This window comes from Hemicordylus capensis, chromosome 8, assembly GCF_027244095.1.
Source record: "Hemicordylus capensis ecotype Gifberg chromosome 8, rHemCap1.1.pri, whole genome shotgun sequence".
Classification (NCBI taxonomy): Eukaryota; Metazoa; Chordata; class Lepidosauria; order Squamata; family Cordylidae; genus Hemicordylus; species Hemicordylus capensis.
The window spans coordinates 29375578-29398883 of NC_069664.1; the positions used below are offsets into that span (position 1 = coordinate 29375578).

Here is a 23306-nt window from a genome sequence, read left to right on the forward strand (position 1 = left end):
ACATGTAGTCACCCATCCAAAAACAAACCAGGGTGGGCCCAGCTTAGCAAAGGGGACAATTCACGCTCTCTACCACAAGACCAACTCTCCATCTTCTAGACTGGGCTGGCCCTGCACACAGAAATTAAGCAGCATCTAATTTTCCATGTTCTCCATTTTAGCGAAAGTATTTTGTTCTTAGTCTATTTCAGTGCCATAATACCGGATCTGTTGTTTGTTTGTTTAATGCCATCTGCATGCGCAGCATTTTACAAAGAAGTAGAAGACAGTTCCCTGCCCCGAAGGGCTCTCAATCTAATCCGGACAGTGGGGAGATAACAGAGAAAGGGGAATAAAGTGAGGAAGGACAAAGCAATTCTTTTATTTACACGGGCATGGGCTGAGTTCATATGTGGGGGACTAGGGGATTGGATTGAAGGCTTCACACACACACAAGAAAAGGCCCGTCCCCTGAACAGCGAATGGGGAAAGGTGTGGTCATCCTGCCTGCCAGATCGAGCAAAAGGTTGCTGCTATATGGTTGCCCCGCAGCACACTCCGAGAACTCAAGAGTCCCCAGGGGCACGGCTTCTCTCCTTCCTGACAGCCTTCTCCATGCATGGCATGTTGGGTCCCACATTCACATGGAAGAGTGCCGAACCACCACAACCCCTGAGAGAAATTCTGCAAGATCCTGGTTTGCAGCAACTCTGGTTTTTAAAGTCCTTCCACGGGGAGACTGTGGCTCAGACCGTACGTGGCGCTGCTCTCCTCTTGCAGGAGGAGCTTCTCGATGCTCAGAGGGGCCACGTCTTTCCGTGCGTCTTCCAGCTCCTGGGGGGCCGACTCCTGGATCGAAACGGGGAGAGGGACAAACTGGGGGGCCTGGAGGACGGTGGAAGCGCCGGGCTGGTACTGCAGGGAAGGGGCGGGCAGGGTTGGGATGGGCTGAGTCCAGGGGAAGTAGCTCAGAGGGGCTTGCTGGTCCATCGTATCCAGGTGAGGGAGAACTCCTGGGGTGGACGGTCTGGCCTGTGGGAGAAAACATAGCGACCCCCATCAGTCGTCTTTCCCTCGCAGCTTGCAAAGAAAACCTGCCCGCCTGCCTGTCTCTCTCTCTGCTAAATGAGGCAGTGCAGTAGAGTGGTTAGGCTAGCCTAGATCCAGACAGACAGAGGGGTTCGAATCCTGCTCCGCTGTGCTGCTCCTTGAGTACTCTTGGACCAGCCCGTCACTCTTAGCCGGCTTCCCAGGACTGTTGCGAGGCTAACATGTTCCAGAGAACTTTGTGGACGGCCCTGCATTCCTTGGAGGGAGGCCGGGGTCCAGATGCCGAGAGCAAATGTGGTCTGCTCCTTGGCCCCTGAGTCTGCTGGCCTTACCAGCCCAGCCCAGGGCCTCTGCCAGACCTGCCCAGCATCTGCCCAAGCATCTAGGCTGGTTCACATGAACGTTGAGTGGGCAGGACAAGCGTCCTACCCACCCTCGGGAGCTGCCAGTGTTCCCGGTTGGTGGTGGTGCGTGAGTTAAAAGCGAAGCCAGGGGAGGGGGGAATGGTCTGGCACAGGCTCCGGCAGTGTCATCCGACACATCACTTCAGCTCAGCAGATTGCCGAGGTTGGCGGACAGACCACCAGAGCCTGCGCCCGCCTCCCACACGGTCACTTCCCCCCTCCCCCGACCTAGCTTTGAACTCGCACATGACCATAAACCAGGCGCAGCTCCCGAACTGGATAGGGTACTTGTCCGACCCCACTGAACGGCCATTTGAGCAAGCCTTTTGTCTATCAGGCTTTGTCTTTTTAGCCTGGCTTTTAATTACATCTAATTTTAATTTTAATTTTAATCTGGTTTACTATGTGTTTTTGATTTTAATGTAAACTGCCCTGAGCCACTTTAGAAAGGGCGGATGAAGGGTACTCAATTGAATGAATGAAGGGATGGAAAAATAAATATTGCCCTACTGTAAGCCTAAATAAGTGTAACTGAATTAATCACATCTTCTTCCCCTCTTTACCCCTGCTTTCATTTTCTTTCCCCCTTTCCTATTATCTCCCTTTTTTTAATGGCCGCCTTCAGACGTGGTTCCAAACCATGGGTTCAGCGAACCCGCGGTTTCCTTCTCCGACTCCCGCTGGGCTCGCAGATGAGCTGTAGCTGTGCTCACTGAGCCTGGAAGGGGGCGGAAACTGGATGCATGGCTTTCTGGGATGGGAAGCCGTGCCAGCCAATGAAATCTGAGCAGTGGGAGGAGCTTCCTCCCTTAACTCCGGTTTGGTCGACTTGCCCCAAACAGTTGGCACACTCCAGCCTCCAGACCCTTGGTTTGGTAACTGAACCTTACTCTCAATGGAGGGCTCATCTGGAGGCTGGGGGTTAGGAATTGGAGCTGTGGTTGAGTCCCGGAACCAGAGCTCCGACTATTCAGATGTCAAAAGGGGCCAACCTCAGTTTGCCTTAGGTTTCTCGTGATGTCAGAAGGTGGCCAATATTTTGATTGTGCATCCCTGGGGTTAGAGGCTCATCCTTTCATTCTTTGAGAAGCACCATGCCCATGGGTGTTCGCATCCACACATAGACAGCTAAACAAACAAATCAGGAGAAAAAGTTCCTTGTCCCTCATTTGGTTTTATTCTGTTGTGTGGTGTACAACAGAATGCAGAACACCCCAAATGCCACCAAATAAAATTATTATTAATTGTGCAGCTGCATATAATGCTGTGAACATAGCATGATAAAGCCGACTGAGAAGAAAGCTGAAATATATCACCCAGCTCTTCCTTCTAATATTCAAATCTGATATTCAATATTCTGAGTAGGGAGACAGAACAATGCAATTTATGGCCCTCTTCAATTACAGCACCTTACATGCTGTGAATTGGAGCCGTGAGATCCTCGTTTAGTCAACGCCTACGGTAAACCGATGACACATCGATCTCTCGATCTCTCTCCCCCTCTCCCCCCACCATTATTCCTAAGCTGTGAACAATGATCTCCTAAGAGGCTTAATTTAGTTCATGCTTATATTAGCATTGGAGAGAATTTGCTCCCCCCCAAATTATCCTTCACATGTTCCTCTGAAAATGTTGACATTGAAAATCTACCAGATATTCAAATATTTGCCGATTATTTCACTGGATATTTCATATGTGTGCTTAACATCCAGTGCTATTTGGTTTGGGTCTTTGATATTTGGCAGCTGACTATCTAATGATAGTAGACATTTGATGGTATTTAGTAACTGATAGTATGATGATGTGCAAGTACTATGGTGTGTCTCTAATGCTAGCCTATGTTTAGAGGACGGTCTGGTGAAAGTGGAGGCCAGATTTGGGATGGCCACACTCAACTACTGGTTAAGATTATTGCTCCTCCCACTGCGTCCAGCCCAGCTGACATTACAGGACAATTATCAATCCACCTGGAAATGAATAGTGCTGAGAAAAATGTTATCCCTGGGCTCTCTTCTCCCCTCCCCTCTTACTTTTCATGGGCTAAAGGTAAAGTGTGCCATTGACACACTTTGAAACCTTTGGTGTTTCTTACCTGAGCCATTTTGGAAGGGCAGGTATATAAATCAAATAAACTAATAATAATAAGGGAAGGACTCGATGTCTGGATAAAACAAACCAGTTAATAACACCTGTCTGACTGTGTAAAATAAAATATATAATAATAATAATAGAGTCGGTGTTGACCCCATGGGCTACAAACAGGCAAATGCACTCATCAAACAATGCGTAGCAGACAGAGTACCAAGCTGATTTAGGCGAGGTCTCAAACTTCCTCATCAATAAGAGATTAAGATACAAAGCAATTCTTGCTGTATACCTCACACAGCTGGAAGCCCCCAAACACAGAAAGGCCTTCACCCTGGCCTGTTGTGGTGCCTTTCCTTCAGCTGTGCGAGAAAGCAGATCCAGGAAGAGCGCCTTCTCGGAATGCCGGTGCCCCTGTGATTCTGGGCAAGTTGAAACCACAGAGCATGTCCTCCTCTATTGCCCATACTAGAGAGACATTTATATCACCCTCATTCTTCCATTATTAATCGAGACCCCAGGTTGCTCAAGCCAATTCTGTGCCTCTCTGTCCTGCTCTCTGACTCTAATCGCGCTATAACACATAATGTTGTCAAGTTTTGTGCACCAGCGTGTAAACTCCGTCAGGCAAGAACTAAGCGGGCCAGACACAGTGTGTGTTTACACACCTTATCCTTTTCAGCATATTTTATTGTCTTAGTTTTAACTCCACAACATTTTATAGTTTTATAGTTTTTACTGACTGAGTAAAATTTTAACCTTCACAGACTGAAGAGATTTTAACCACTTAAAGCTTGTATATAGTCTTTATCCATTTCACATTAATTTTACCCATTTTAACTGTAGTTTTAAGATAGCTTACCACAGTTTAAGTTGTGTAGCAGTGTACAGCTTTTCGCTTCTCTACAGTCTTCACGGTTCTGGGCATAGCCTGTTCTAATGCTGCCTCAATGCTGTTTTAATGTAATCTACTTTATGCTAGTCAAAGACCATAATAAAGACTGATTGATTGATTGATTGATCACAGCTCAGGGCCTTGGTATGTCTTAATCTGGTTCTGACTTGGGGTGAGAGAGGCCTGCCTGTCTTAGAAGAAGGGGTTAAATCATTAGCCCTTTGAGGCCACTCCTGACATAGAATATCAACCTCCATTCGAGTGGCAATCCCGTAAAGGTGCTCAAAAGTTCACTGAGTGGGTTACTGCCCCCCAGTGCATTATGTTAGAGCCAGCCGTGATGATGCAGAGTTGGCCTCTCTTTTGCGTGACCATCTGTGATGCATTTGGTGCCAGGAAAAGGCTCAAATGTACACGAAACTCTTATGGGTAGAAAACAGACACCTTCATACCACCCTGCACAGTGCTAGGAGTTGCTAGACCCATGCAGCCCAACTCACCGTAAAATTCGTGATCAGCGGCTGGGAGGCATACGTCAGCACCGAAGACGTCCCCACAAGCGTGTAACTGGGGCACACGGGCTGAACGTACATGTCTGCTGTGTAGGGGGAGCTGACTGCTTCATGAGACACATAATCTGGGTAGGTGGCCCACTGGGTCAAAGGCTGTAGGGAGGCAGTGGACGGTGGTGTCAACCACCCAGAGTAGAGCGACCCTTCATCTGTGACTGGCAACGAAGGTGTGACAAAGTCCATATCTGTGCAGACCTGGCCTACGAGCAAATTAGAGAATGGAAAGTGAGGCTCAAAGAGCTCCACAAATCAAGCCAGTGAACAAAGAGGTGGTGGTGGGGGGAAAATAAGAATTTTGAAAGCCTTACCAGTGGGCGAATAGGATGGGAGTGGCTGATGGGGGAAAAACACCTAAAGGAAAATCAGAGTTTGACATCAGTTATATAAGCAAGAAATAAACACCCAAGAAACTATTACTCAGAGGCCAACTGGAAATTCATTGCAGTCATGTTCTAACTAGGACCAACTTCCATCCGAGCAAATGAGCGGGTCAGAATAAAAACGTCCATTTCCCAAAATGAGAGGCCAAAGACAGGAACATTGCAAGCGTTCCAAAAGCACATCTTCTTTTGGTTCCAGATATACATGTGCAGGCACCAGGCACAACTTAGAAATTTAAAATTCAAATTCTTCTAAAGGTTGCCAGCATCCCTCTAGTGGCTGGTGGTGGTGGTTACCATATGTTTCTTTGGGGTCGTGAGCCCTTTGGGGACAGAGGATCACCGTATTTATTTATTGTTTTTTTTTTCTGTGCCAACCACTTTGGGAACTTTGGCTGAAAATCGGTATACAAATATTTGTAGGACTGTAGCAGGTGGAGTTTGTGCACCTTCATTTCATCTCCACTTCGCCTGCCATCCAAAAACCTAATGTTTGCAGGTTGCTGTAGCTGACAGGGTGGAAAAGTGATGAATCAACCCCAAGAGGAAGAGCATTTTGCCCACGAATTGTGGTTTGGCGTTTCCTACCGTCGTCGCTGCAGCTACATTGGCGTTCTGAATGCTTCCACGTTTCCTCTTCAGGAGCTCCTTCACTGGTTCCTTCACACGGACGCCTTGATAGGGCCGTGGTGGGGGAGGCTGCTCAGGCATGGAAGCTAAGGAAAGATTTTGGTGGTTATTTTCCCACTGCCATAGGACCTTTTTCTGATTTTTTAAAAAAATTAAAGTGATTCCCAAACCACACTCTGCGGTCGCCTTCCCAGAACAGAAGACGTAGATCTATGCTTCATATGGTGGTGGGGTGCAGTCATTGAAACTCTGTAGTTCACACCCCAACTTATACCTTAAGTTGGTATAAATATGTGGATGTGAAACATGCCTGAATGGGAACCAGTTTACCAGGCACCATTTTCAATACCAAATCTCAAACTCATATGCTATGATGGCCGTTCCTTTGACCATGTACAGAGTGCCTGCCCCACAGACCCAAAGCTTGAATGTTGTTTGAGAACTATGAGGGGGTCTGATTTCTCTGTGTATACTGGGAGGGTTTGACTCAACTTATTTGAGCACGATGATACTGAATCTTTTGCAATCAGCACTGGTAAATGGCAATCTAAAATCCATTTCCCAAATTGACAATTCAAGGGCAACTGAATATGTATGGCAGAGCTACACAACTTAAATGCCCCAGTGGACCAGAAATTGTCATGATGTGCGAGGGGGCAAGGTCAATTTTGGGTGCATTGGTTATTGCAGTTCCAATTATCAATTATCAAGATGCGTATTAATTGAAGCAATTACTAGTTACTTGTGGGTCTTTCCCTCCCTGCAGTGGCCTACAGTTTTAATGAAGGATAGTGGCCAGAAAATAAACCCTGTCTCTGCTCAGCCAGTGGGGCACCTGGCTGTGCCAGCCCCCCAGAAATGTCAAGTTCTTTGTGGCTCCTGCACTGGCTAGCTTCCTGCAAATGTCCCCGTGGACCGGACCAGGGCCCCAGGCCTTATTTTGTGCAAGGCTGATGTATCTGGTGGTGGCAAGTCCTGGCACCAACCTATTAGAAGGCTGTACAACACACATATGCACAGTTTCAGTCTGTTTCACAAAAGTGCTGCTTGCTCTTATTAAAGCGGGGAGTCATTATGCAGCCCTGTGACTCATTAGTAACGCCGAGGGTGCATCTACCTACACGGCCAACTGAAACCAGCTTGCCGGTGCCTTCACTTTCATGGGGCTTCTCAAGTTTGGGGGAGCTTGGAGGAGGCTGCGAAGGGACCCCACCCAGCCCCTTATGCAGCTACTTAGGCTTCTTGTTGGAAGCCATGACAGACACACAGGTTTGCAACAGGTCTGCGTTTGCAGTGTGGATGTGTCCTTGTGTTCCCTTGATTTTTAGCTCATTGAAAGTGTTCCAGATCACAAGCCAACGATTTGCTAATATTTCCTTTGAACAACCACATCTCCAGGCAGAACAAAAAGCCACCCTGAAATCTTGCAGCCATATGAGTCACCAGGAAACACAATTCTGTATCTGAAACTGTTAAGCGTTATCACAAGTGAAGCATTCTGTGGTAATAAATTGCCGCCATATCAAAGCTCAGGAAACTCTGTAGGTACTGATAAATCCCTTGATAGCAACATTCCTGCTGCTGAGTTTTGACTGAAATGGATACCTATATATACCCCAGCTGAGATATGTACCTTCTTCCCCATTTCCCAACTAATCAAAGAGCTGAAAATCCCTTTCCCTTCCAGAAAAGTTTGATTTTGCCCAATCTCTTGAAGTCCACATTAAAAAGGTAAAGCACTCAAATGTAAATGTAGAAACACTCTTCTTTAACGCCACACAGTGGAATACATTCAGGAGCTAGATATGAGCTAAATTTAAAAAAAAACAAAAAACACAAGCAAGTCTGCATGGAAATATTCTGCAGATGCTAGGCACATACTGTGTGAAGCAGCAAGACATCTGGGTATCTATGGGTGGAGGAATCCTCTCCCTGTGATTAACCAGAGGACATGACCCACTGGGAAGTTCTCCTGCATGTTGGATTGATTAGGGGCTGCAGAAAGGGGCTGGTGCTTGTTGGCATGAATAGAGAACCTGGGTTGGACACTCGGGTCTAAAAGGGTTTTCTCTGCCGTCAGAGATGAGGCCGCCAGGGAGAGGGCCTTCTAAGCAGTGGCTCACTGTTGTGCAACGTCTTTCCTAGAGACCATCACTGCTGTCCTAGCTCAGTGGAGGGGCACCTGCTTTGCATGTAGAAGGTTGCAGGTTCAATCCCTGGCAGCTCCACTTAAAGGATATCAGGTAGGGACTATCTGATGTCTGAGACTGGAGAGTCAGAGAGCAGACCCTGTGCTAGCTGAGTCAATGGTCTGACTCCGTATTAGGCAAGACCTTAATGTTACAGACTTGCTATATCTCAGGGGCAGAGCCCTTGCTTTTATTTTTATTTTATTTAATTTATTTATTTATCTATCTATCGTTAAATGTATATACCGCCTTTTATTAAAATAAGCACAAGGAGGTTCACATAGAAAAAGTTAAAACAAGACTATAAAAATTACACAATTAAAATATGCTAAAAATATTACAACAGATCTAATTAAAAATTTCAAAATACATACATAAAAATACCATACAATATACAAAGAAGCTGCAATGGAGACAATCACACAAAGGCCTGAGTAAAACGCCAAGTCTTCACACATTTTTCTAAAACCTTTCTTGTTTTGCATCTGGAAGGTCTGAGTTCAAAGAGCTTTTCCAGACAGCAGGTTTTACTGCGGGTTTTCTGCGAGGCTTTACTGCGAGTTTGAAGTTGTCCCCAAAAACCAATGCAAAAAGCAGATTTTTTTTTTTACCCCTATATAAATTGGGCTACACTCTAATGTACAACGAAAAACCCAAATTCCCCAAGAGCTCACAGGGATGTTGGGGTAAATTTGGCCGATATGTGAACACACACCTCCATTCCGGAGGAGATGTGAACTAAAAGCCGGGTGTGAAAAACTTCAAGGTGATGGGAATGGCCTCTCTCTGTTTGAGACCCCCAGAGCTGCTTTTGACTGTGGAGGGGAAATTTTGGAGCATTTTTGCTTTTAGAAAAGTATTGAAGACACACTAGCCAGGTTTTTAGCTGAATTTGTATTCATGTATTATTTTGAATTGAATTGTATATGTGTTTTAAATGTTTGCTTTCATATTGTTGGTTGTTTTATTTGATTGTGAACGGCCTTGAGGCTTTTGTTATAGGCGGTAAATAAAGAAATACACCTTTTTGTGCCCTTAAGTTCTCCCCTCTGCTCTGCAGGTTATAGTAGCTTTGGGGTGATTAAGACCAGAGCTATGGCTTGGGGGGAAGGGATCAGCTCCCCCAAATCCCATTCTGTACCCCCAATCCAAAACCCGAGGTCCCCATAGCTGTCTTTTAAAAGAGAAAAAGATGTTGGGAATCCCCACATGAGGCCTACTATAGTCCTCAGAGTCTACAAAGGTCTTTCTTTTACAGTTCTGGATTTTGGAACAGGACTGCTAATTGGAATCAAACAACATTTCCACCTCCCAGCCTGTTGCCCACTGTTACATTTCGCCCTAAGCCTGTGTCTGTTCCAAATGCAAGCACCAGAAAACTGCCTTGTGTTTGCCAGGGATCCTTCTATAAATATTGTCACCCACTCCTGTGTAGGAATGGGTGACAATGTGGGTGACTCACCCACTCCCTACTGATAACAAATGGTTAGTCCCAAAGAGTCTCTTTCCTTCAATTTCCACCAAGACTTCTCAAGGGAGCTGGGTCTTTGCATAATGTGTCTGAAGCATGATAGTTTGAGCCTGGTCATTTGTGCCTCAAGTGAAAATTCTGGATTGATTTATTCTATGATCCATTGGTTTGTTTTCCTGGATGCCCATAGTATCCTCAAAAGCCTTCTCCAGCACCAGAGTTCAAAAGTGTCAATACTTTTTCTATCTTGCTTCTTTAAAGTCGAGCTTTCGCATTCATTGAGTGTCACAGGAAAAGTCACTATCCGAACGATTCTAATCTTTGTAGGAAGAGAAACATCAAGGCATCTAAATATCTTTTCCAAAGGATATCCTTTCCAATATCCTTAATTGCAGCCCTACCAAGTGCTAGTCTGTGGCATATTTCTTGACTGCTACTGTTGATGGTCGATCCTAGAAGGCAGAAGCTATCTACCACTTCAGTGTCTTCATTATCAATTCTGAGGCTGGCTGCTGTACCCATTGTCATTAGTTTAGTCTTCTTTACATTTTGTCGTAGTCCCATATTTTCAATGTGCTCCTTGACCTTCATTACTAGAGCTTGCAGATCATCCACATTCTTAGCTATCAGAGTGGTGTCATCAGTGTAGCGCAGGTTATTGATGTTTCTTCCTCCAACTTTAAAACCACGCTCATCTTCTTCCAGTCCAGCTTCTCTCAGTATATGTTCAGCATATAAGTTGAATAAATAAGGAGAAAGTATACAGCCTTGTCTTACTCCTTTGCTGATCTGGAACCAGTCTGTTTCACCATGTTCTGTCCGGATAGTGGCTTCCTGCCTTGTGTACAGGTTTCTCATGAGAGCAATGAGATGTTCTGGGACACCCATTTTCCTAGGGATATTCCACAACTTGACATGGTTGACGCAATCGAAGGCTTCTCTGTAGTTATTAAAGCATATATTGACTTATTTTTGGTATTCTTTGGCTTTCTCAATTATCCAGCGTGCATCAGCAATGATGTCTCTTGTTCTTTGGCCTTTTCTGAAATCAACTTGAACATCCGGCATTTCCCTTTCCATGGTTTACAACAACATAAAACAGATTAAAAAGTTTTTAGAGACTTTTAAAAAAGTTTTCAGAGATAGAGAGGCTCTTATTTCAGCAGGGAGCACATTCCAGAGTCTCGTGGCAGCAACAGAGGGCAAACAGATTTATCTGCATCTTTTCAGAGAGTTGTTGTTGTCATGAGATAAGAAACATTATCATGAGGTAAGAAACATTGGGAATGCGCCAGGCGCTATCAGAAGGAAGGGTTTTTTTAAATGTTTAAGGCAGATGATTTAAGCCCAAATTGAATCCATGAACTCATTGCTGCCCAGGTGCACATGGGCAATTCATCATACATGGCTATCTAGGAAAAGGAACATTTTGACATGCCTCCCTAACCAGTCTCATTTCCACAAGATCAAAGGTCTCCATAAACAGCCAGTATTTATGGATTACTTCCTGTGTTCCAGGGCTGGTGCTGAAAATGGATAGCACAGCTAAGACCAGGTGACATCCACCCCACACCTGCCAATATAGGCCCGGTCTACTCATGTGGCAACATGAGATAGTAGAGTCCTGAACAGGAAAAATTAGAGCCTTTCTCCCTGATGTGTTAGTTTGCGGCTTCCAATAATGTTTTCGGGTTGTTTTTTTCCATATGTGAGGCAACATTCAAAAACGACACTTTCCACCTGCAGTCTGACAGGGCACAGTCCACTCTATCCCCTCAGAATTCTACCATCTTGTAGGTTTTCAAATTTTCTATCTTCAGAAAATTGGCTGTCACACAAATGTGTCTGCCCAAAAGCTACGGAACTCCTGTGTGCTGCAGGGGATTCCGGAAAGTGTTTTAGGTCCGGACACAGTTCATGCCGGTTGTTGGCCAGGTCTGTTAGGGTGTGAGTTGAGGACTGTTTGGTGTGAATTGAGAACACAACCCAGACCTTGTAGGAGAAGGTCAATAATATCTGTTTTTCAGGGATGCTTGCCTGCCATTGCTGGTCAGAGCGTGCAAGGCCATAGGAACATAGGAAGCTGCCTTATACCGAGTCGGACCATTGATTCATCTAGCTCAGTATTATCTGCACTGACCACCAGCCGTAGTTTCAGGCAGGAGTCTATCCCAGCCTTACCTGGAGATGCTGCCAGGAATTGAATTTGGGTCATTCTGATATGGGAATGTTTAATACAGGCTCATCAATAATCAATAAGTGTAAAGTTTGGCTTCCAACAGAAAGGCCTGCAGTAGGCCTGAACATTAAGAATGTGAGGTCTCTCTTTCCCAAGAGGTAGCAAATACCAAAGCCTGAGAAAAGATAAAAATGTAGCCAAGGGTATGGGACAAATTCACTTCTCAGCAGAAAAGTAACATGGCTGGCGTCAGAAGATGCTGATAAGAAGCGGGTAAAGCAGTAAGCAGTAGCTTATGCCAAGGCTAGTTGGCACTGTATGAATATAACTATTTTAAATGACAAAGGCATATATTGAAGAGTCTGATTGATTTGCTTGCTGTTTTTAATCTATATAAACTAGCAGCTGGATGTCCTCAGGCCCAGTGCTGGTCAGATTTTCTTTGACCTGTACTCTGCCTTTCGTGATCACGAAATACATAATTAATTAGAGCACCACCCCCGTTGAGTTGCATTTCTGAGTCAAGCAATGAGTCCAAATGCAGGAACCTAGTCTAATCCTTTCTGGTTCAGTCAGACTCCTCATTCTTCATTAAATACGATGAAAGCAAGTGACTGAATCAGAAAGGAGGGCAAAGGGTTCCCCGCAACACTTGTAGCTGTTTAATGCTTTAAATTTAACACTTTTAAATTTAACACTTTTAAATTTAATGCTTTAATTAAACACTTTTAGCTGTTTAATGCTTAATTGGTTTTATTCTGTTTTTATAGTTTTGATTTTAATTGTTAAGCTGGTTTTAATTATTTTTATCCTGTTGTAAACCGCCCTGAGCCATTTTGGAAGGGCGGTAAATAAACTGAACGAATAAATAAATAAATAATAAGAAATAATAAACAAACACTTCTTCATGCACAGCAGATGCTCTACCACTGAGCTATAGCCCCATCCCCATAAGTCAGCCAGCAGGAAAGACCGGGGTCTGTCCCCACCCTATCTGGAGATGCTGCGAGGGATTGGACCTGGGGCCTCATTCTGCCACATGCAAAGCTGAGCTGCAGCCCTGTTCCCACTCCCAGGTTTCCCAGAAGGAGCAGAGCATGCAAACCATGACAACAGACAGAATTAACCAGGGAGAATCTTTCAAGCACTCTGAGAATTTGTGGAGAGAGTTTGACAAGAATGATTGAGAACGGCCCATCGAGGATGCTGGAAACAGTGCTGAGCCCCTTTTGAGATTCTGCCAGCCCTCTATCTTCCTCCCTAAGTTGCCTTTCTTCAGGTCAGTATAAATGGACATCTTTTCGGTGAGTCACGGCACCTGCCTATTGCACCAACTTTCCCCTGAAAACATATTACCCTCTTGTAGGGCTTTGCATGCTTGGGTGGCTACCTTTCAGCCTCCAGAGTCTTTTGACAATGCCTTTTCTTTCCCCGACACTTTGGCAGGTGATAAATTTCTCAGTGTTGCAGCTCAGACCAGAGCCCGAGATTGTTTTCTTTTTCGCCCTCTCTCCCCGGTATAATCGCACGAACAAAATAAAACAAAAAACTTTGGGGTGATATAATGGAAGTTTTTTCCTGTTTGCAGAAGCCGGTGAAATGTAAACACGGCTGGATCGCCAAAAGATTAAGTAAAACCAAGGAGAATAATAATAATAATCCAATCCATTTATTAACAGACCAGTTGGGGATCTTGGCTCGCATCTTAAAAAACGGATTGCACAAAATACTTTCTCACACCTTATCACACACTGCGGTCATAATTTTTTTTTTTAAGGAAAGAAACCCTCTTAATTTTATATGCTTGGGTCCGATCCCATGTGCGCAAGAGACATTCGCAAACTTAAGAGACGATTATGTGTGATATTAATTGTGCCCCTGGTTCTGATATGTTTTGATTTATCTTGATGAACAGCCGCTGAATGGGGGTCCCTGCAGATTGGGAATGTTGTGATGGGGCTTTAATCTTAACCCTTGCCGGGGCCTCAGTCCAGACTCCGCCCCCCCCCCCCGCATGCATCCTATTTACCAAGAAGGGAAATCTCCCATTGTATGCAAGTCACTGCTTGGGGTCCCCATAAAATCCATGTATGCCAGAGCCTGTGGTGCATTTCATACCCTTTCATTTCATACATTTCATACCCTTTAATACCGGTGCTTTCTTAAATCCTTAGGGCCAGTCTGCATTACAAACTCCAGATGCCTTCACATGAGAGCCCTGAGATTTTGCTTTTCTGCAGTCAGTTGGAATTACATGCCCGGGGCTTTGGAATATGCTCCCGGCTGAAATAAGAGCATCTCCTTCTCTGTTTGTTTTTGGGAAGACCCTCAAGATTCACCTGCTCCTGCAGGCTTTTAATTAGAATTAATTTCAATCATTTGTTTTAATAACTGTTTTATGCAATTGTTTTTATTGTGTTTCGTGGGCGTACAGTGTACACAGGTACAGATCTTTACACAGATACAGTCATTCACATGTTATCTTAGATACAGGTACAATAGTATAAAATACCATGCATTTGAAAGGTCTGTATCCAGGCTCACTTTTTAGATGAACACAGGTATAGACATTCACACAAAGACATGTACGAGTGTACAGACGAGTGTACAGACTCGTACAGCATAGTGTCTGAATCAGGCTTCTATAACATTCCTATGAACCTACATGTAAGCGCCCTCAGAATCTCAGAAGAGGGTGTCGAATCAACCATTCTGGAAGGAGACCTGGGCGCTTTCCAGATTAAAACCTAGCACAGGGTCACTACGGATCTGCTAAGTGTGCTTCTGCACTTCCTATGTTGCGACACTGCCATCCCTGCACTGACAGCAAGGTGCCGTTCACATTTCCGATGCCTTATTTTGGATTTTATCTTTGCTTTGTGTGCTACAATGTTACAAGTCTGTTGCAGAAAAATAGCTGTATTTCCCTGTTGTAGGATTTTGAGATTCTGGGGGTCGTTGCCAAGTTGACTTGGATCCTGCCAAGTTGAAGCATTTTACCCCAGTTGTAGTGTGTAATCTGGAATGCACCCTGGAGAAGGATCTACACGCCCTCTGCTTGACTGACATGCCGCTGCTCAGCAGGAAGCATCTGTGGGAAAGTCTTATGCCTCATACTCTGGTGTCAACCCAGGGCTGTGTCAACAGGAGGGAGGTCATGTTTTCCTGGATGTCAATGGCTCCATCACTTTGTCAGGAAGCACTCAACCTCCATTTGACGCCGTTTGCGTCTCCCGGAACGCTCTGATCCCCTAACAGCGTCAGCATTGCACACCACAGAGCATGTCAAGGCCTGTTGCTTGCAGAGAACCCACAGGCCCTCCTGTGAAACTTGAGACACAGTCTTGTTTTCCCAGGGACACTTACAATGATTTTATTTCGGAGCAAGGCTGACAATGAGAGCTGGCGAGAAACAGATCCAAGGGGACACTTTTGGGGTTGCTGTTTAGCCTGTTTTCCGTTTTTTGGTCACACTAATGGCAGGGTGTGATGATAAACACTGCAAAGATGCGAAGCAAACATCTAGCTAGGAGTGTTTGCTCCATGCTCAAGAGCCTCTGAGCAAAAGAAAAGTGGGCTGGAGTGTTGGAGAATCACACCCAGCGACATTTTACAGATGGGAATAGGAAGACATACCCAAACTCTTGGAATTCAGCATCCCTATACTGACATGAGGTAGTCCGTGAACCAGTCCCACAAATGTTTGGGCATCGATACCATCTCAGGGGATGAATATCATTGTGATTGTTGGCTATGTCTACCCCTAATAGAGATGGAAAAGACTGCATGTGTGATCAGTCCTTCTTTATCCCTGCCCCAAAATGATGAGGGTAAAATTATTTATTTTATTATTTATATTATTTTCATACCGCCCTTCCAAAAATGGCTCAGGGCGGTTTACATAGAGAAATAATAAATAAATAAGATGGATCCCTGTCCCCAAAGGGCTCACCATCTAAAAAGAAACATAAGATGGACCCCAGCAACAGTCACTGGAGGGATGCTGTGCTAGGGGTGGAGAGGGCCAGTTACTCTCCCCCTGCTCAATAAAGAGAATCACCGCGTTAAGATTTTACAATCTTGTTTTTAAATTTTGCTGTAAACTGCCTTGGGATTGTTTTAATGAAAGGCGGTATATAAATTTAACAATCAGTCAATCAATCAATCAATCAATAAAAGGTGCCTCTTTGCCAGGTTAGTAAGGGCCAAAAGTCATTTTGCACAGAGAGAAAGGTTCGGGTAACAATGAACAAATGGTTGTACTCTCTCCATGGAGTAATCTTTGGAGGACATTCCTGCCCATTGTTATCTCCATTCCTCTTGCAACATCAATGACATTTGATAGTAGTTTTTCTGTTTTTAAAAGTTCTAGAAACTTTTAAAACACCATTGCAAATTTGGCTGCTGCAATAGTGTTTTATAATGGCCCCATGGCCGTGGAAGTAAAAGCATAACAAGACCCTGAAAGCTGGAAGTCTTGTAATTCTATCACCTCTTCTCCATATCCAGGGTTGCAGACCTTGCCAAAAATCACGAGTGTGTGTCCTCCCTCGATGGTACTGACCACCCCAGCTGGCTCCTGTACTAAAGGGTTTTACTGCTCCAAACCCCCACCTCTGTTTCACATTGGGGAAGCCTCTCCACCACTTGCTGTATGTGAAATATACTAACTGAAAAGCAAAAAGGGTCCTTGTTCTCTTAAGACAGGGATTCTCCAACTTGGATCCCTCCCCAGGTGCTGTATGGCTAGAAGTTCCATCATCCCTAGTCCACAATGGGCAATTTGGACTGAGACCCTCATGGCATGGAGAGGAAAGGTTAGACTTTCTGCCTCCTCTTTTCCAAGTATCTCCACTGACCCTCCCTCCTGCCCCCCCCCCTGCCGTAATGGCAATACACAATGCTGCTGTACCCACCACTCCCACTGAAGTTCATAGCCTTTGGGGCCTTGCAAATTGTTGCGGTGGATTTATCCCACAGCTTGCCACACTATCCGCGGCTTGCCATAATATCCTTGTTGTTACCCGTGTAGAATCCTGAGGAAGGAGTTGTGGTACGCAAGGACGAGACAGTGGAATTGAATTAGGAATATTAATGTGAGATAGATATTAGTATTCATGAGACAGATATTGTTTACCAAGAGGAAAGTGCAGTCTGCCTTCAGTGCTCTTGCTGCTGACTGTTTGTTAGCCCCACCTGTTCTCCAGGACTGGAATAAAAGTAAGTAAAGCACCATTCAAAGGTTGGCCTGGATCCATGAGTGGATTAGCCAGAAACACCACATGCCTCCTCCTCCTCCTCCTCCTCTTCACACTGTGGTCCCAATCCCACCCACAGCTCCTTTTTAAGAAAGAAAAAGACACCAAGAGTTCCAAAAATGGCACTCCCACACCACCTGTTGTTTGGCCTGAGTTGGCACATGGAAAACTTGACAATCGGCCTTCCTGTCATGTGTTAGTGTGGGGTGGTGAAGGGAAACCCCATCTGTAAGAAATTACATGGGCCAATCTCTGGGAGGGTTAGCCCCCCGGAGAGGCTGGAGAGGCCTGCAGTCTGTGGAGGCAGGCCATGGTGGAGTTCATGGTGTCGCAGAGAGGCCAAGACACCACCACTCTCCCTGGACATGAACAGCAGGGAACTGAGCAAGAAGCAGGTGTGGTAGACAACCAGCCAGCCTCAAGGCAGCCTGAGTTCATGGCCAGGAAGCCATAGCTGTCCCCATAGCTCCATTGCGACCGCCGGGAAAGGGGCTGGCTTCTCTTTGCCCATGGAGCGGTGATCAGCAGTGGAAACTGGATGCCTGCCAGCCAACCGCCACAGGAGTGGTCTCTCTGGCTATACCCTTTCAACATTTGCCCCGGGAAACTGGAGACCCTCATTTTGGTCTTCCTTTCAGTCAGAGATTTTCTGGTGGCCAAGAGAGATGATCACTAACGGCTGATCACTAACAGCTGAAAGAGTCAGAATGCAAGCCACACTGAGAGCCAGCGTGGTACAATAGTTGTGTGCTGGACTAGGTCCGAGGAGTCTTGAGTTCAAATCCTCATTCAGCCACAAAACTCACTGTGTGACTCTGGGCCAGTCCCTTCTCTCTCAGCCTAACCCACCTCACAGGGTTGTTGTGAGGATAAACATAACCATGTATACTGCTCTGGGCACCTTGGAGGAAGAGCGGAATGGAAATGTTAAAATAAAACAAACCTACACAAGGTCACTCTCTTGCCCGGTCATCAGTTGCTTTGGTCACACTGCAATGCCATAGACCCATGGAGGACACACTTAGAAACGCTACCCTGTGCATACATTCACTCTTCCTGCTGAGTTCCCTTTGCTGCCCACAATCCACCGTGCAGACCATTTACATGTTAATAAATAAAACCTGCTAAAAGTCAGATTCAGTTAGCTCTGAAGCAGCTGGCTTAGGAAGCCTCAGTGAGTCTCCTCTTCCCCCCCCCCTCACCCCACAAGTTGGCTTCGCTTGAACAGAGTCACACATGATGGAACACATGACAGTTTCATCTCTCGATATCGCTGCTCAGGACTTTCAGAACTGTTTTCCAGATTCCATTCCACCTACTGCAAAATCACTGAAGGATAAGCATTTCCCATCCAACAGACAGCACAACCCACCAGGAACCTCCTGTCCATTCAACAGGGCATGGGAAAGTTTCCCTGGGCCAGAGGATAGAAAAAAGACGACCGTGGGGAGACATGATAGAGGTCTATAAAATCATGCATGGTGTGGAGAACGTGGATAGAGAGAAATTCTTCTCCCTCTCACATAACACTAGAACCAGGGGTCATCCCATGAAATGGATTGCCTGGAAATTTAGGACCAATAAACAGAAGTACTTTTTCACACAACACATAATCAACTTGTGGAATTCTCTGCCACAAGATGTGGTGACAGCCAACAACCTGGATGGCTTGAAGAGGGGTTTGGATAACGTCATGGTCTATCAACGGCTACTAGTCAGAGGGCTATAGGCCACCTCTAGCCTCAAAGACAAGTTGCCTCAGAGTACCAGTTGCAGGGGAGTCACAACAGGAGAGAGGGCATGCCCTCAACTCCTGCCTGTGGGCTCCAAGCAGCATCTGGTGGGGCACTGTGCAAAACAGGATGCTGGACTAGATGGGCCTCCTTGGGCCTGATCCAGCAGGGCTGTTCTTGTGTTCTTATAGAAGAACCTTGAACTTCTTAGAACTTTTTACACACTGCGGTTTGATGGTCTGGTGTGCATTTCCGAAAGCCAGGACAGGGTGGCGATTCAACTGGGGGGACCTCTGTTCAAATCTTTCCTTAGCCATGAAGCACACCGGGTGACCCATGGGCTTGTCCCTCAATCTCAGCCAAGCCTACCTCAGAAGCTTGTTGTGAGGATAAAGCTTGTTGTGAGCCATTTTTGGAAGGGCACACTTCTGTCGCTCTGAGCTCTTTGGAAGAAAGCTGAGAAAAATAGGCCAATCACTATAAAATAGCTTAGGGGTTGTGGGCACTGGTTGGTCTAGCTACCATCCCTGAGAACTTGCATATTTGAGAAGCTCCCAGGATAGCCCCAAGGGAGGGTTGAAATTACTGTTTGGGTGTTTAAAGTGATCTTTCTCAGTCTGCAATGATTATGTAATTAAAATTATGCCTGCAGGTTTCCCCCTCTGCTGGGGGTCAAAGGGAGCCAAAATCGAATTGGGCTCAGCTGGTTTTGTGCACACCCCTAGTGCGTTCTCATGCACTTTCGTTGTCCTGGCCATCGAGCCTGCAGCAGCCACACCAGCAATGCTGTTCCAAAAGCTTCCAGAAGTTCTCAAAGTACAAAAACTACTATAAAATTTTATCAACATTATCAGAAGAATGGAAATGAAAAGTGGCAGGAATCCATGGAGAGTGCGACAATTTGTTCGTTGTTACCCTCACCCTCGCCCTTTCTGTGCAAAAATGACTGCAATTTTACCCTAGTTCTTTGGCGGTAAGCAGTAGCAGCCAGTGAGGGCAGTGCCGGGAAGTGGGGCGGTGAGGGGGGGAGAGAGAGAGAGCGACGGGAGGCCGCTTTAAAAATAAATCATCAGGTGCTCACTGTCTTAGGGCAGCACCAGCAAGCTGCCTCAAGCAGCAGCACCCTGCCCTGAATTCTGGCAGGGCGGCAGTGGGGCCCTGGCCTCTGTGCATGTGCAGAGGCCACGTGCACACGCAGAGGCTAGGGCCATGCCGCCGTCCCGCATGGGATTCCGGGCGGAGCACCGCTTCTTGAGTCAGCTTGCAGGTGCTGCCCTAACACCAGTAAGCACCTGATGATTTCTTTTTAAAGCTGCCTCTCACCGCTCTCCCTCCCCCACCCCACTGGCCCTGCCCTTACTGGCCGCTACTGGGGTTAGGCATTAGAAAAGGGGGCAATGACACAGAAGAATAAGTTATCACTGTAATAATAACTGTTTATTCAATAATAACTGTAATAATAACTGACCCCTGAGAACTGGGCAAAGAGGCATCTTTTAAACTTAGTGATTCTCTTTTATTTAGCAGGGGGAGAGTAACTGGCCCTCTCCACCCCCAGCACAGCACCTCCAGTGACTGTTGCTGGTGTCTATGTTTCTTTTTAGACTGTGAGCCATTTGGGGACAGGTATCCATCTCATTTATTTATTATTTCTCTATGTAAACTGCTTTGGAAACTTTTCTTGGAAAGCGGCATATAAATATTTGTTGTTGTTGTTCATTATTGTTCACCATAATAACTGTTTATTAATTGATAATATTTATTTATTAGTTATTGTTCTCTGCAAATGCAACACTGTCATCTGTTTTCACCCTCTAAGGAGGCAGATGCTGCAAAAAATCACGATCAGCATTCATCTCCTGGGATGGTCTTGCTGGCCAAAATTTGTGGGCCTGGCTCATGGACCATTACAAGGAGAACTTCCAGTTACAGAGCTCCAATGTAATATGTGGCTTGGTTATGTACCACTATAGATACACTGGCAGTGATTCATTTCTAAAGAGAGAGGTTAGAATCGGTGTGAACATCAGTCTCTGACACCCGGGAGTTTTAGCCCTCTGCGTTTTAAGTTCTGTTGCTTCCATAACGTGTGTGTATATGCTCACAAACGCACATGCTTGACGTTTTACATGCTTTTTTTGACTGCTTTGCTAACTGCCAAGCCACTTTGGACATTTATTATGTAGAAAATCAGGGTAAAACCCTGATCAAATAAATCAAACCAATATTTTCCCCACAGCACTGACACAATGGCCTTGTCAGTGATAAACCTTCACCATTTGGTTATTATTGCACATTTTTAAAAGGCAGATGCCAACGATAAGATTCACTTTCTAAAAATGGAAATTCTTTGGTTTGCAACCACTGTAACCTTTTAAAATAAGTATCTATATATGACCAGAGTCATGAATCATTTGGTGACTTATTGGCAGTGACTAATCCTGACAAAAGCATTGGAAATATTCTCAGTGCTGTTATACAGATTAGAAACTTTCTGGTCCTATGCAATATAGATAATTTTTATTTCGCCTTTCACCTCTCTGGAGCATGACTCGATCCATCCTCCACTGCGACTTCTTTGGCACCCATTGGTGAGTTGTTGATTTTCAGTCCCAGTCCCCCATATGAGAAATGGGACACCCATCTATATCATTCTTGTTGCAAAGGGCACTGCTAGGTATTCAGAAAGTCTGGGGCCTGCACCTAAAGCTCCACTTTTGATAATTCAACTCAGTGACAATTACGCCTGTCTAATTACACCTCCTCCCCACAGGGAAACTGGAAGAGAGCAGTGCTGTTTTGGGGGCTAAAGCCTTTGTTTCACCCCCAGTTTGTCCCCAACACTTTTAGGGATGAGACAGAGACGCGAAGCACTCGTTGCTGCTGGAGCAACAGCAGAGAAGGAGGAGGATGAGATCTGGGGCGCTGAGCCTTTCATTAGGGGCCCAAGCCCCATGGGGTCCCCCTCCATGATGCCCTTGGTTGCAATCTTGCCAGGAAACACAGTGTTAAGGGACTTTCTGTGCCTGCTTTGGTGTAGGAATTAAGTGACTCTGCAGTGCAGAGATGCAGAAAAAATGTTTGCTCCGACCATCAGGGCTTGCTCCTACAGTCTATAACACACACACACACCCCAGTCTCCTCTTAAGGGCATTGGCACAGATCTGGCTTCAGTTTGTTGAAATGAGCATGCACGGGTTCTTATCATGCGCACTTGAAGCAAAGCTGGGAAGTTCCAAAGTGAGGAGGGAAAGAGAGCGTTACGGCTACAAACATTCGTAGTAATAGCTGAGCATTAGAATGCAAATGTTTAAGGCTGTCTGTTGGCTCTCAGCATCCAGTAAGAAAAATGCCACATAGGAAAATATGAAGAAATAAGACTAAAGAAAACAGTGCCTCTAGGCGTGTGCAGGGTGCCCATCACTCAATAAGCACAACTAGCTCCTCATGCGCCCAGGATTAAAAGACCCAGTATCTGCCATGGTTCAGCCCCAGCAGCACCTGCTGTTTCTTGCACTGAGTTGTTACTTTCGGACTTGGAGTGCTGGAATTCCAGCCTCATCTCTGCTACGGACTCTCTGTGTGGCCTTTGGCAAGTCCCGGTATCTCAGCCTCAGAACTCCTGTCTGTAGAATGTGAGTAATCAGGACCTACCTCACAATGCGTCCCACACAATAATAAAAAAATGAAAAGCGTTTTGGTCAAATTCAAAGAGCGTTGCAAATTATAAATATTAGCGGTTATTACTCTGTGGGCGTGGTTTTCAGCTGGCCTTCAGTGTCTGTTCTAGTCATTATTTTTTTTAAAAAAAAAAATAATAATAATTCAGAACTCACATTTTTGCCAATGCATATTCTGAGGCAGAAAGGACTCCCTTCTCTCTCTCTCTCTCTCTGGCTTTTTGGTTGATCTTTGCGCCTTTCTGTGATATAACAGGCTGTCAAGATGTTCCTTTCAACTTTTTTTTTTAAAGCCCAGTTCCCGCTGAACAGTGTGACGTCGTCACATCCTCTAACCACATAGATCCCACCCCCCTTTTGCACTGTGATGCTCTTCACCACATTATACAGTTTCTCCAAGACTTGCAGTGTGGAAGATCTTGGGTACACATGTGAACATCTGAGCATTTTTTTAAAAAAATGCATTTAAGATCTAAGAAAGAAACCTGCTCCTTTTATAGCTCCACTTAAGTTTGCTTAGCAAGATGTGGCTGTAGGTTTCTAAAACTGGAGTGCCCAAGAAACCTGTTGAACCCTGTAATATTGACTTTTTGCAGGGCTATCTGCTAAAATAAGTTGACGAGGCTCCTTATTTTCAGCCCATTTTGGCCCAGCAACGCTCAGACATTTTCAAAGAGAGAACATGGGTTTGCTCTTTCAGTTCCTTTGCAAGAATCTCAAGTCCCAGGGGTCACTATGTCAGAAATGAGGAGGAAACACCTGTAAGAATGCCATGCTTCATTGGATAAGGGGAAAAAAAAA

At 45.4% G+C, this 23306-nt stretch overlaps 1 protein-coding gene across 1 annotated transcript; it reads right to left on the minus strand.

The window, feature by feature from the left end:
• Window positions 1–206: 206 nt before the first annotated feature.
• On the minus strand, window positions 207–22791 carry POU2AF1 (POU class 2 homeobox associating factor 1). The gene is made up of 5 exons (XM_053270007.1): window positions 22662–22791; window positions 5954–6081; window positions 5294–5336; window positions 4914–5185; window positions 207–1011 (listed from the first exon to the last, which is right to left on the minus strand). The coding sequence occupies exons 1-5, from the start codon at window positions 22675–22677 to the stop codon at window positions 697–699; spliced, it is 774 nt and encodes a 257-aa protein (XP_053125982.1). The 5' UTR covers window positions 22678–22791; the 3' UTR covers window positions 207–696.
• Window positions 22792–23306: the final 515 nt, after the last annotated feature.

Bases quoted from the DNA above. Each gene is read 5' to 3' on its own strand.
- POU2AF1 (XM_053270007.1), bottom strand. The intron at 5,337-5,953 runs GTAGGAAACGCC...ATTTTCCTTTAG, and splicing joins ATGTAGCTGCAGCGACGACG to GTGTTTTTCCCCCATCAGCC. The intron at 5,186-5,293 runs GTAAGGCTTTCA...ATTTGCTCGTAG, and splicing joins CCCATCCTATTCGCCCACTG to GCCAGGTCTGCACAGATATG.